This window comes from Leptodactylus fuscus, chromosome 1 (assembly GCF_031893055.1).
Source record: "Leptodactylus fuscus isolate aLepFus1 chromosome 1, aLepFus1.hap2, whole genome shotgun sequence".
Lineage (NCBI taxonomy): Eukaryota > Metazoa > Chordata > Amphibia > Anura > Leptodactylidae > Leptodactylus > Leptodactylus fuscus.
In genome coordinates this window covers 146,337,524-146,350,568 of record NC_134265.1, presented here as the reverse complement: position 1 = coordinate 146,350,568, position 13,045 = coordinate 146,337,524, and the positions used below count along the sequence as shown (strand labels likewise).

At 43.1% G+C, this 13,045-nt stretch overlaps 1 protein-coding gene across 4 annotated transcripts in view; it reads right to left on the bottom strand.

Annotated features, from left to right (window-relative positions):
• Window positions 1-10,721, bottom strand: part of TLE1 (TLE family member 1, transcriptional corepressor) — a 39,263-nt gene extending 28,542 nt beyond the window's left edge. For 3 of the 4 annotated variants that reach the window (XM_075278080.1, XM_075278086.1, XM_075278091.1), the window contains exons 1-4: window positions 9,954-10,721; window positions 8,541-8,641; window positions 5,854-5,917; window positions 5,704-5,748 (exon numbers count right to left, since the gene is read on the bottom strand). In XM_075278080.1, the coding sequence (XP_075134181.1) occupies window positions 5,704-5,748; window positions 5,854-5,917; window positions 8,541-8,641; window positions 9,954-9,977 (234 nt within the window). In that variant the 5' untranslated portion in view covers window positions 9,978-10,721. The remainder of the gene's footprint in view (window positions 1-5,703; window positions 5,749-5,853; window positions 5,918-8,540; window positions 8,642-9,953) is intronic. The other variant, XM_075278073.1, reaches the window with a different exon arrangement.
• Window positions 10,722-13,045: the final 2,324 nt, after the last annotated feature.

The following is a 13,045-nucleotide window of genomic DNA, read 5'->3' as shown; positions in this document are numbered from 1 at the left end:
CTACAGTATATCAATGTCAAACAGCATGTCAAGCTAAGAATCAATTCAGGTATATACCACTGCCAAATTTCTCTGATCCCAAATGAGCTTTAAAATTATTTTATTGCTCAAAATTTAATTTGTTCCAACTCGTGTCTCCATGACAACGTTGGCTAACCCTGCAAATCATTTGGGTAATTGGATATCTTATCTCTCTATTGCTCTCAAATCGAATGATTCTGCTGGAATTGGAGCAGCCAATCAAATTTACAGGTCTCCTGAGTAAAAGGCTTAGGAAAGTAGCCACATTCATCTCCTCTTTACTGCCATATTAACTGGGATATGACAAACTGCAGAGGTTGCTGCTCAAAGAGCATTTGGGATTAAGAGCCGTTATCTCCACATGTCCTTCCTACATACTTTGTTTCTTTCATTCATTTATATATCAATATAGTGGCGCACTAGTTCCCACAGAGAAAAGCTGAAGCTACTGAATTCAAATACACAAAACCACACCAAAATATTGTAGGTGCGGGAAAATGCAGGGAAAGTTCACCACTAAGCAAAGAGTAGAGGGCCATTTACAGTATTAAAACAAAAAAAAGCATTAGACATTTGGGCGGTGTTGCCCAATTTCCAACACTCCTGAAACCACTGTAAATTCTACATTTAAGGCAGTTGTTGTAGATTTTGCCGTATTTCAGCCAAAGCCAGTAGTGAATTGAGCAGGAGATAGAAGTATAAGTGTTTCCTATATATTACCCATTCCTTTTGCAGCCATCCTTGGCTTTGGCTCAAAAAAACACACAGAAAACCAACGCCAACACACACTTAGGTGGTGCTCCCAATTAATTCTATGATTACAAGTGGGCAGCAGATGGCCACAACAGTCTTGTGCCATACTTTAGTCACCACCTCATGACCAGTGTATCCACAAACTGACTATATGGGTCGCATTGTAAACAAAGACAGAAGGGAATCAGTACTGGGTAACTGGAGGAAATAAATGGCTGCAATTTTTTTTTTTTTTTTTTTAATTTACAGGAAGAATAGCAGTCACTTGGCCAGACATTATCGGAGAACAACATTATATATGCTATAGGTGGAGGTTGATGGACGGACAGGTTATCACATATCTCTCCAAAACTAGCATTTCGGAAGAATAGTGCATGTTAGGAAGTTGTATATGTTAGGATTGGCTTAGGCTGTAAATTTGCACCAGTCGTGGTCATTGACTGGCTGGTAATGCAACATTTTATTAGGTAAAATGAGCAAGTCAACTTGGACTGTATTAGACATGGCATCAATAAATAGAAAAAAAAAAATAGTAAGAAAAGGTTTTCCTATAAATAACACAATATGAATGTGTGAGTCACTGAACGTCTCAAACACTTGTCCCAATGTTCTCCACTACACATCTCACTAGAGTAAATGTCCAGCTCCCTAGCAGCTGTAACTGCTGCTGACATAAAGCCAATTGGCAGCAGAAGACCCTTGTCAAGAGCTCAAGAGTTTTGCTCTTGTACATCTTTAGCATGTCAGAACTTTTAACCATAGCCTGAAACATGATAACCCTTAAGTGGCTGACAAGCCTGAGACATCACACTGTTTTCACAATACAGAGAACAAACTTTGTGAGGGTCTAGGGAGACAAAAAAGCCAGATTGGCATTACTCAAAATACTTTCACTAGCCGAGCATATGAAAATGTCAGCAATCAAGCAGGTGTCACGCTGTCACAAAGTGAGCCTTTGGCTTCGACACATCAGTCATGACATAAAAATACTACGGCTACAATTAGCAACAGATGACATAGCAGGACTACTTAAGTGAAAAGCCAGAGCAAGCCAATACCAGAATATTACCATTAGTGAGTGCCTGCTCAACATGCAAAGACATCCAAGTTTTTTGGTGCTGTGCCTGTTGCCTCTAGCTGTCTGGGTGCCCTGCTGGTCTCTACTTCCTGAGCCCTCTTAGACACAGATAATGCCACACAATCACTCCTAAGACCTCATTCACTTTTTATTGACTATGGTGTATAAATATAAAAATCAGTAGGATTGCATGCCATGAGGCCAAACCCACATTCACACAACCAAGTTTCATGGTTAAGAGTCGCTCATGTGAATGCAAGATGAGGCAGAGATTGGCTGAGCAGCAATTTCCTGTGTGTCTAGATTAAGGCAGGACCAGGACATATTGGTCAGAAGAGTACTTCGCAACATCTGTTTTCTCCTATACTGAGCGGACTGTTTAATAATGCAGACTATAAAATATCAGGCTTCCTTTACTTACAGGCTTAAAATAAGCATTACAGATATGGCATGGCCCCAAATTCAACTGGAAAAAAAATCCATACTAGTCCTGTCTATGCAAACTGCTAAACAAGTTGTATTGGCAACTTGTGTTCTTAAATCTATTTCATGGCTATCCCAATGGCCTCCTCTGCTAATGTGTTTATTTCCTCATGTGTAGATTCATCAATAGCTGGACACAAAGAACTCCATAACCTCCAACAATTGTTGTCATGAAATGTACTGATAGATATATAGATCAATATATCCATTTAATTAATTTACCAGTTAGACACACACATACACTGACAACAACCAGAATAAGTTGGCGCTATACATTTAGAGTAAGGACATGTTGACGCACGAAAAAAAAATTAAATCTGGATTTTGGAAATACGACTCCTAAGTCAAAGTTTACTCCCCACTGCTGCTGTGTCACTACAAGACTGTAGAAGAATACACTAAGCCACGTCAGAGCTGACCTGCAATACCAGAGGCCACCTATGTTCACAAGTGGTACAGTTTGAGGGAAATTTTTTAAAATCTAGTTTTAGACAGATGTAAACAGTTTGATAACTGTGCAAGCACTTAGAGGTAAAAAGAATTAGGTAAAAACAATTAAAGGACATCTTTGCACTGGACTTCTCCAAACTGGAAAACAAAATACTCACAAAAAGCAGGTGGCTGGTGGGGGGGGGGGGGGGGCAAAATTACAGGGACATGTAAAGTGTTAATTACAGGGCAGGTCCCAAACATTATCCCTATTCACCCAGTGAAACAAAGACCTGACCTATCACCTCAGCAAGAGAGAATACTGTTTCCAAGGACAATTTTACGGTTCCTCAATAGGCTCTGTGATCAATTACCTGGGGGGGTGGAGGAAGGGGTTACATGACAATGGGGGAGGGGAAAATCTCATCTTACATTAAAGTTTTTTTTGTTTTTTTTTTAGTAGACGTCGAGAAAGAAAATTACAAAAGGGTCTATATAATACAATGGCTGCAAACACTATATATCACGGACAGAAATGTAAACTTCATATGGAAATAGCAGCTTGCTGCCATGTGCATAACCATCGTAAAGCATATTCAAACTCAATGAAACCAGTTGGTAGAGAAAAAAAAATAATCTGCACATATTTACCAAGTACATATCCTATTCACGCATCATAGTGCTAAGAGATGACCGTAGTCAGACGGCTTTCACAAAATGTACGTGAAGCATCGACACAGCAGCCGGGTGTAAGAATGTTAACGCCGTCTCTATGGATTTCCTCTGCCCCTTTTTCCCATCTCCCAGTAACAAAGATGTTGTCAGAAATGACATTTTTTTGCGTCCCCAGATGATTCCTTGCTACCATTTGGTTATAAGCCATAAAGCAGGAATAATTTCAGCCTGTCAGGAGTCTAGCTAATGCCCAGTTTTCCCCTAGAGAGAATTCCTGTCAAACGTAATGAGCGCTCCAAAGGCCCTCTCTACAACATAATGAGCACTTAGGCCATGCTGGTGATCAGTCAGCAAAAAGCATCAATTTGAGCCTGCCTGCACCCTGGGGTCTTCACGTCACCAGTTTTAATAAGAATTATGATTACTAGCTACCAAATGTCTCCTTACAATTAATGGCGGCGACTGAAGAAACATCCCAAAACGTGCTTTCTAAGGGGGGTGGGGGGTGAGGTAAAAGCTGCCACTACTGATAAGCACCAGTGAAGATGTTACTATTCTCATACTGCTTTCTTCATAGTGTAAAGATTATAAAAGAAGACACTGAAAAATCATCCCTTACCATATTAAAAACACTTTGAAAGCATGTATTTCCTAATATATCATTAAGAATATCATCAATATAACAGGATCAATCAAACCGTATAATAGTCAACTCTCTACATAAAGATACACGCACCACACTGAACCAGAGAAGAAAGTCTTTTTTCATAAGAACCCAAGTGACCTTAGGCAATGAACAAAGCAGCTTTCTTGGAACCATTTTCAGCAGACATGGGAATGCTAATGTCTACCCTACAGCCACATACTGCCCAAGAAAAGCCCCACAGAAATGCCGCTCCTTCCAATTGCTTGCTAAAGGTCTTTGAATATACTCAGGACCTGAAGCCTGAACTAATCAATTTCTCTGCTGCGCCCTGGTCGGTCAGCCATGCTCTTTAATTTAATGAAACAAGAATTTTAGACGGACTAGCACATATACATCAAGCACCAAGTGTATTGTTGCACTTTGAAATGTGTCCAACTGTGCAACTTCATCTAATGATAATCTTTTTTAAGAGCCAATCGATTTCTTAAAGACTTATTGTACCATCATCTCGATGAAAAGGTGAACGTCAGCATATCTGCTGAATACTTACACCCTGCCATTAATGCTTTCTTTGGCAGACAATACAAGCTGAATTGAGGGTCCTCTGGGTTGAGCAATCATTTAGCTGCTCCTCTCCTATGAGGCCCTTAGTGCCTTGTTCCAGTTCAATACTCTCTTTATTCACCATTATCGTGGTCATAAGTGAGACTTTTATGGGAACACGAAAACCAACAGCCCATATCTCAAGTTTCCACGACCAATGACCTATGTGTATTTCTCAATCAGTGAGATATTCCAAGTTACCAGTTAGGAAACAGCAGCTCAGTAGTAACCATGTAAGTAATATACATGAAGGGGGAAGAGGTTAGTAACCATCAGCAGGCATGCTCATTTACGGGTGACAAATGGATCTACAGACACCTCTAACTCACTAAACGGGCTCATATTTCTATACTTGCTAAATTCCCAATACACATGCACACTTGGTTCAGAAGAGTGTGCATGCATTTTCAATAGGAAAAAGAAAATGATTGAGCATTTCTTCAAAATGTCATCTGTTTCATTGGGGGAGGGAAAGCAGTGCGGATGAACACAAGTAGTCTAATCCTGCCAAGAGACTTATTCATCGAAATACAAACATATAGTGATACATATAAAGTCAGTGTTCAGTTTACATAGACAATGAAGCAAATATTGCAATGGAACACTTGACATTATGAAAAAAATCTACCCTTTGACATGGAATCGCAGCTCTAACAGTGCAACAAAACAAGCCGTGTTCTGGCACTCGAGAAGAAGCCATCAAATTTGTGGTCAAGTGCGATAAGACTGAACGAAACAGGTCCAAGACCCAAAAGGTGAGCGAAACATACATTTGACTGGAAAGGAACATGTAGATTTCACCAGAGAACATACAAACTTCTTGCAGATGGTTTTTTTGCCCTTGGCGGGATTTGAACACCAGGACTCCAGCGCTGCAAGGCTGCAGTGCTAACCACTGAGCCACTGTGTGGCCCCCAAATTTCACTATCTGCCCTTTATGGTTATAATGTATAACTGCTGCACAAAAAAAAAAAAAAAAAATTAAGACCAAGTGACGCCACTAGGTTAAACCTACCTGTTTGTGCATTTCAATGTTAAGTCCATAAGACATCTCATAATACTGAAAAAAAGACAAAAAAGGACAGACTGAATATATCAAAGTAAGACAACACAGAAAAAAATAAAAATAAAAAATTTAAATCCACAACAATGGAAAGCTACATACCATCACATAGTGCCTCTGCATCTCTGTCTTCTCACTTGCCAGTTTTTCACATTCCAACTTAAGACTGTAGAAAAGTAGAAAGGTTTGAACAAGAATTAAAAAAAAAAAAAAATGTATTCATGCAGAGATAAAAAGACAACTTAGATCTACACACTGTACACGTACATGGAGGTTGTAGAGTACAATACATGCCATTTAAAAGAAGACTCGCCCATTATCACAGACTTAAGATACCAATTTCAATCTCACTGTCTACATGTGGTGTAGACCGAGGGATGATAGACTCCATAAACTCAATGGACCCCAATATAGTCAGGCATGTTTGTCATACTATAGATTTAGTATTGCTTTTTTTTGTTTCTGTTCCTAAAGCAGAAGCAGCTACAAAACCGACATGTGACCCTTGCCTTTAAAGGTCATGCAACATGTGCAGCTTCATTTAAGTTTACAGCTCCTCTTCAGCTGTATCAAAGTTAGAGCATGTGCCAACTGCTCATCATACAGGGCACATGCAACCCCTCAAGATTGTGGAGTCCAGTTATCTCATGTAATTACCAAAATACCCCACATCAATACAGCACCAAAAACAGGATACATGCAGAGAAATCTGAAATCTCCATACTATACATGTGAATGGGATTGTTTCTGCAGCATGTTCATGGATTTGTACTAACCCCATTGACATGAAAGTGGAAGTTACAGTTATACATGTGCACATATCCAATTCTACTTTTTGGCTAAGGCCTGGCTCATATCTGCATTTGGGTTTCTGTTCGAGGACCCTCTGAATGCAAACCTATCTGCAGAAAAAAAAAAGCAGTTACCTAAGGAAACCCTCGGACCCCATAGACTATATGAGGTCCGTGTGGTTTACGCACAAAAATGCGGAGAGAAAAGTTCTGCTTACAGGACTTTTCTTTCCACATATTTCATGCAGATAGGGGAACGGAATGGCCCGAATGCAGATGGGAACCAGGCTTCAAGACGTGCGAGAAATTTAAAATGCAGCAGCTCCTATTTCCATAAGCAATGACTAATTTCCCCATATCCACACAGCCTTATGACTGCAGCAGGCTCCTGTAGGTAAACAGCTTTGACTCATGTAGTGTTTTCAAGTCAAGATTTTGTTACAAAATGAAGAGCAAATATTGACAGTTCTCAGGCAGGTAGAAAACACACAACACCAGGCGAAAAGAGACAAGTTTATTTAAACAGGACAAACCATTCTGAAAACAATAGTGTGGTGTGAGCATCGCCACCTACTGGGGTTGCAGAAAAGCGCAGCATCTATTGTAAACACCTAATGAATGAAATGGGCAAGGCCTAACAGAATGACAAAACTAAGATTCCAAACAGTTTACAAGTTGCCTATTTCACCAGAAACGGAATAAACCCAGCAATAGACGAGCCGCTTTACATGACAGCAATAGCAGGTTTAAGAACCAGATGTTTAGACACATTTCTCAGGTCTAATGCAGAGCCAATCTATCCGTTCACATGCAGAAACTAGCAACCTTTAGTACACCAGCTATTGGGACGCCATAACTGCCAGCTTCACTATCTATAGGAGATGAACAGATGAGTGTGCGCAAGTGCTGGGAGTTTTAGTGGAACAGCTGGCGCGAGGGAGGTTGTTTATTTCCAGAAAATATATATTTGAATAGCAAGAATGATCTGTATCGTGTTAAGGCTACTTTACCATGCATTGCCAAACATAAGATTGTCATCTTTACCGGCAGACAGCTATTCCATCAAACACCCTAAATATACATGCAAGCTCACCCGAGTGTTCTCAGTTCCCCAACATGTGTAGGCTTATGTTACAGTACTGCTGTCTTTTTATATGGCACCCCTCTTCAGCACTTAGGTATGACTAAGCTCTGCACCTTCTATAGCCATGATGTACTACTGATAAAATTACACCAGGGCTGCACTATAACTTTATTTTAGCACTAAATGCTTTTAACTATTGAGCTTCAGCTTAATATCAAATGCATGCATTGAGGTTTATGTAAACTTGTGGACTGCAACTGAAACTCAATGGTTTAAAGTCGGTATAGCTACAAGAAGTCTCAGTGTAGTCCAGGCCTAAAGTTGACAAACAGGTTTTTGGGACTTGGAAGGAGGTTACATACAGCCACACCAATGAACGACCTTGTACCACAGCGGGGGAAGAAAAACAAAAAAAGCTTTCTGTGTCCTGCCAAGCTCAGACACAGTGACAGTAATGTACAGGCACATGATATAGTTATGTAATATCAAGATACATCATACGAAGGGACAATAATATGATGTGTATTAGAATGTTGCTTAAAGGGGATGTACAGGCCTTTGAAAACAGGAAGTGACGTCATGTGTGTGGGTTACATGGCCATGCTGCAGCTCAGTCTCATTCATTTCAATAGGACGGAGAGGAGATGTCGCCATGAGACCAACAGACGTGAGGTCACTTCCTGAGACGAAGAAGCTGTTGTGATTACAAAGTCCTGCACACCACCAGTGTAAATCCCAAGGTTGCAGCAATTGTTCAGTGGGGGTGTCAGGTATTGAGCCCCTACCAATCTCATATGGATGACCCATTCTATAGATAATACATCAAGTCTTATGCAATCCATTCAGATGAGAACACTCAGGTTCTGAATGACTTCCCAGCTTAGGTTACGTGTACACACAAGCAAGATACTCACCTGTGATACTGCGCTTGGAGAAACTGAAATTCCTCCTTGATTCGGTCCAAGGACTCTGGGATGGTGAATTTAAATGGCTGGCCTGCGGCCTGGTGCGGCGTCTAAGGAACCAAAAGACAGGAATGAAATTAAATATTAAAACAAAAACTTCAATACAGCTTCCACTTGAATGATACTCGAGGCAAAGCAGACATAATACCCCGCAGTCTTATTCCCACAACGGTCTCAAAGAAGCCACCAAGAAATGTTTCCATATGACTTGCCAAGCAAAGCAGGAATGCTGATTAACTCATCCAACACCAGAATGAATGTATTAGCAGCAAACACAGCCAATATTGTTCTCTGAATGGAGACAGCAGAAATAGGTGGGACACACATTCTGCCAACCCCGAGCATAGACCTCACCTGCATGATATAAATAGCTGAACCCGCCACCCTGCCAGTCACTCAATACCAGCTGGTGTGACAAGTCTACTATCTAAATGGTAGAGTAAATGACACTACAGCACATCCAACAACAGAACTGACGAGAGTGTCCAATATCTCATAAGGGATTTGCCACAAACGTATTTCCGACACCCATCAGAAGCACTGGGGACTCCGGGGTCCTACGAGACTGCTGAGAGTCCCAGTGGTCAGACCCCTAATGATCAGCCACCCCCTACTCACACAAAGTTTTCCAGCAACATGAAAAAGTCTATAATAGAGAAAATGTCTAAGACCTTTAATATTTAAACGAACACGCAGTTATCTAAGAAACACAAGGCCATTTCCATCCATTAGTAATGCACGCTACCAATACTGAACTACTAGGCCTAAGACCACACAGCTTTAGGACGCTCCACAGAGTGATGTGAACATGGACATATCACAGCAATACACAAAAGGCAGAACTGATAGTCTATATACATTAGAAGCATGACTGGTGGGCAAGCTATTGCTCACTGGAAGCAGCCAGTTCAGGCCTCAGGGAAAATAAAACTGGTCAACCCCCGTCCCAAACAGGTCAATACATTGTCCGACATAGGTCCCATTCACAGAGAGAGTGTGTGCCATGAGTGCAGCAGCTAGGGGGCACTAGAGAGGCAAGGGGCTGTGCTCTCCCCACGTGGGGACTGACTACTTCTTCCTGTTCATCTGCTGAGGAACCAAAAGAAAAAAAAACCCAAGTGGCTGTATATCCAGCAACCAGGAAGTTCCAACCGCAGGACAGCCGCACAGTAACGCAGGGCTCCAGAGATGACAGAAAGTTCAGGCGGTAATGAGTGGGTGGTATGCGGCATACATTAGTAGTGCCCCCTCCCCCACAGAACAGATGGCAGACATGTGGGCATGAGAAGGCTTTACACAAACCACAATAGACACGAGACCCCGGCTGGGCTGGGGGTCCTCAGCCCCCCACACACTACTCACCGGGTGTCTGCTCTGGGGAAACATGGCTCTCCCGACCGCCGCTTTGCCCCTCTGCAGCTCAATTCTCGATGACTTTGCTGAACTCCAATGGCAGAAGAGTGGTGGTCCCGGTAGGGCGGCGGGCACACGAGCTACATGCAGCGGGCCCCGCCAGCCAGCATCCTCCCTCCCGCCTCCTCCTTTCTTCTGGGCGTCCTTTGTCTGCGGAGCACAAGGAGACGGCAGCCCGGACCCGGGCGGGGATTCACAGCAAACTTTCCCGGCTAAGTTATCTCCTGAGCGGATAGATCCACAAGGCTGGAGGCAGCAGCGTGCGAGTATCCGGGGGTCCCCCACCAACAAGGGGTCTCAGCAGCCCCCGGGGCTCATGGCCTGAGGGAGGGGGCAGTGCAGGCGACTGGAGAGGACGCAGAGCCCCGGCAGCAATCCGTAAACATCCAGCTGAGGGAGTCGGTGGGAGCAGATCCTGCGCGGCCGACAAACAAACAACACAAAGCCGACCAAGAACAGCCCGGAGCTCCGACGGCTAATTAGCAGCTCCGCCCGCTCATCCCCCACCTTCCCGGGCACCACAACAAAGTGGCGGCTACAACCCGCGCAAAGTTCCCGCAGCACATCAAACCCTAGCACTGGGCGCAGCGCACACTGGATAGCACACACGGGATCCAGGCCTCGGCGGAGACTCCCACTGGCAGGCAGCACCGTACACGGGACACAGACGGCTCGGGCCGCCCTCTCCTCTCCACAACTGGTTACATTAACACGCGGTTTCACACTCCTCCAGCTAACCAGAACCCGGCCCCGCCCAAACCATGCTAGGCTCGGCACGTCGCGGCCAATAGCAGCACTGCTAGACCAACGTGGGGTCATGACGTCTGCTGCACCATCTAACCAATCGGCGCTCTCCCCTTGTCGTTCCTGGGGAAGCCTTCCACCCGGACTGCTGGGCGCAGCGAGCAGCCAATAGCGTGCGGCCGGGGGAGGAGCTAAGTGGCAGCAGAGTGGGAAGGGCGGTGAGATGGAGAAGTAGCTGCCTGGCTGTCAATCAAAGTAACGTGGGGCCGAGAGCGTCAAGCAGCGTGTGTGTGTTTATAATACTAAAATATATGCTGGTGTATTTATGGGAGTATTTATGGTTCTGCCTCAGAAATAGATGAAAGGGGGACGTCCAATGTGCCTTCCCCTCCAGACTCCAACTCTTCTTACAAGTCTGGTGACATCTATGGCGACGACATATTCCATAGAGTGGTACAAAATACACCCAGTAGCAGAGCAGAACTCGTTGAGACTCCAAGTATCTGTCCCATGCGCACACTAGAGCCAATATGTGTGAAGCTTGTGACATGTCAACAGATAGCTCCCATGGGGGTGAGAACAAAGTGGCCTGGATACAAGTACCTTCATGCTGGTCATCCCTGGTCACCTACCCCCACTCACGCCCTATTCATACTACTATGTGATGGGCGTTTTATGAATGGCCTTCAGACAGCTGCTTTTAGAACAAAGAGAGTCTATGGGTCTATTCACATGTCCTATTTCTGCCTCCTGTTTTCACCCATCTCTAAACAGACTCAAGAACACAAGGTATAATACCTGCCCTAGGCTGTATAGGCTGGGTTCACACCAGCATTGGCACATTTTTCGGGCGGAAACCAGGTGGACCGTATTATAGTCTATGGGGTCCATGACTTTCCGCGGGTAACCGCTTTTTTTATGCTGATTAGATTTTATGTTTGGGGGATCCCCAAGTGGACCCCCCCAAACGAAAACCCAAACGCAGATGTGAACCTAGCCATAGGTGGGATAACAAATTCACTAAATGTGGTGCTGATGGGTAATTTATATCAGGAGAAATTTGCCAGTTAGTTTTTCTGGAGGCAAATATCACATACTGTTTGATGAGCTTGGCACATACCTAAGGGCAGAATTTGCTGCGGATTTGGGGCAGAATCCGCCTCCCATTATGTTCAATTGGAAGCAAAGAAATCAAAAGACCAACCCAAAAATGTAGAGAACGTGTCTCTTGGTCAGTTCAAACCCATTACCCTAGTGCAGCCATACTCATGTATGGTTCTGTACTTACTGCTGAACCACTTTCTGTCCAATCCATTAGCCATCACTGTGTGTCTCTAGAATAATTGGATAAATGACATCTTTCTGATCCTCTCATGTAGCTGCATGCTCTGCCAGTTGGTGATGTAGTTCTATGTAGGAATCATACACCTTACTAATATACCGCAAGCACCCATAAAATGTGGTGTATGGCATATGGTGTAGGTGCTATTAAATGACTGGATGATCTGGCAGCAGCCATATGTATAGCCTTTGTTTGGATTGTAGCTCCACATATACAACTGAAATGAGGTTGTTACCATCAATTACAATCCAAAGTGTTTTTTAATATGGATGCTTAGCTCGTTCTCTGCTTGAAATGACAGCATTAATTGCTTGGGAAATCCAACTTGAGCAAAAACATAACACTAAAATCTTAAAGACTAATTAAAGCATATTTAGCTTATAATTGTAATAATCCTCCAGAACTAGGGATAATATAGTGGTTAATGCTCCTGCTGGCTTAAAGGCCTTCTGTTAGTCTTCAGTCCTTCAGCACCTACAGTATGGCCATTAATAAAGACACATATGAAGCTGAAATCACTATATGGCCTTCTAAAAGGAGCACTGGGCCTCTGCCCTTATTAGTAATATGCAGAGTGAGTAGCCTGTATTTACTGATTGTCTAGCTCCTGTCATCCTATTGTTACTGTAATGTGTGACATTACCAAGGATCTGGGCTGTACCAAGGGATCATGCAAACAAAGGATTACAAAGAGCCTTTGCATTCTCAGGCCAGGCAGCTTATCAATGGGTTAAAGATTTGCATTATGTTTATTTTAGGGGAATTTTCAGTCATGGGTTCCATTATTACTAAATAACACATTTCCTCATTTCTCATTTATTATCCCCCTGGGGAGATCAGCACTGCATATATCTACGAAGTAAAACATTTCCAGGTGTCAGCATAATAACACGGCATGGTCAAGATTATAAAGATAAATACATATTAGGTTACAGTGGATATTATGTGAACTCAC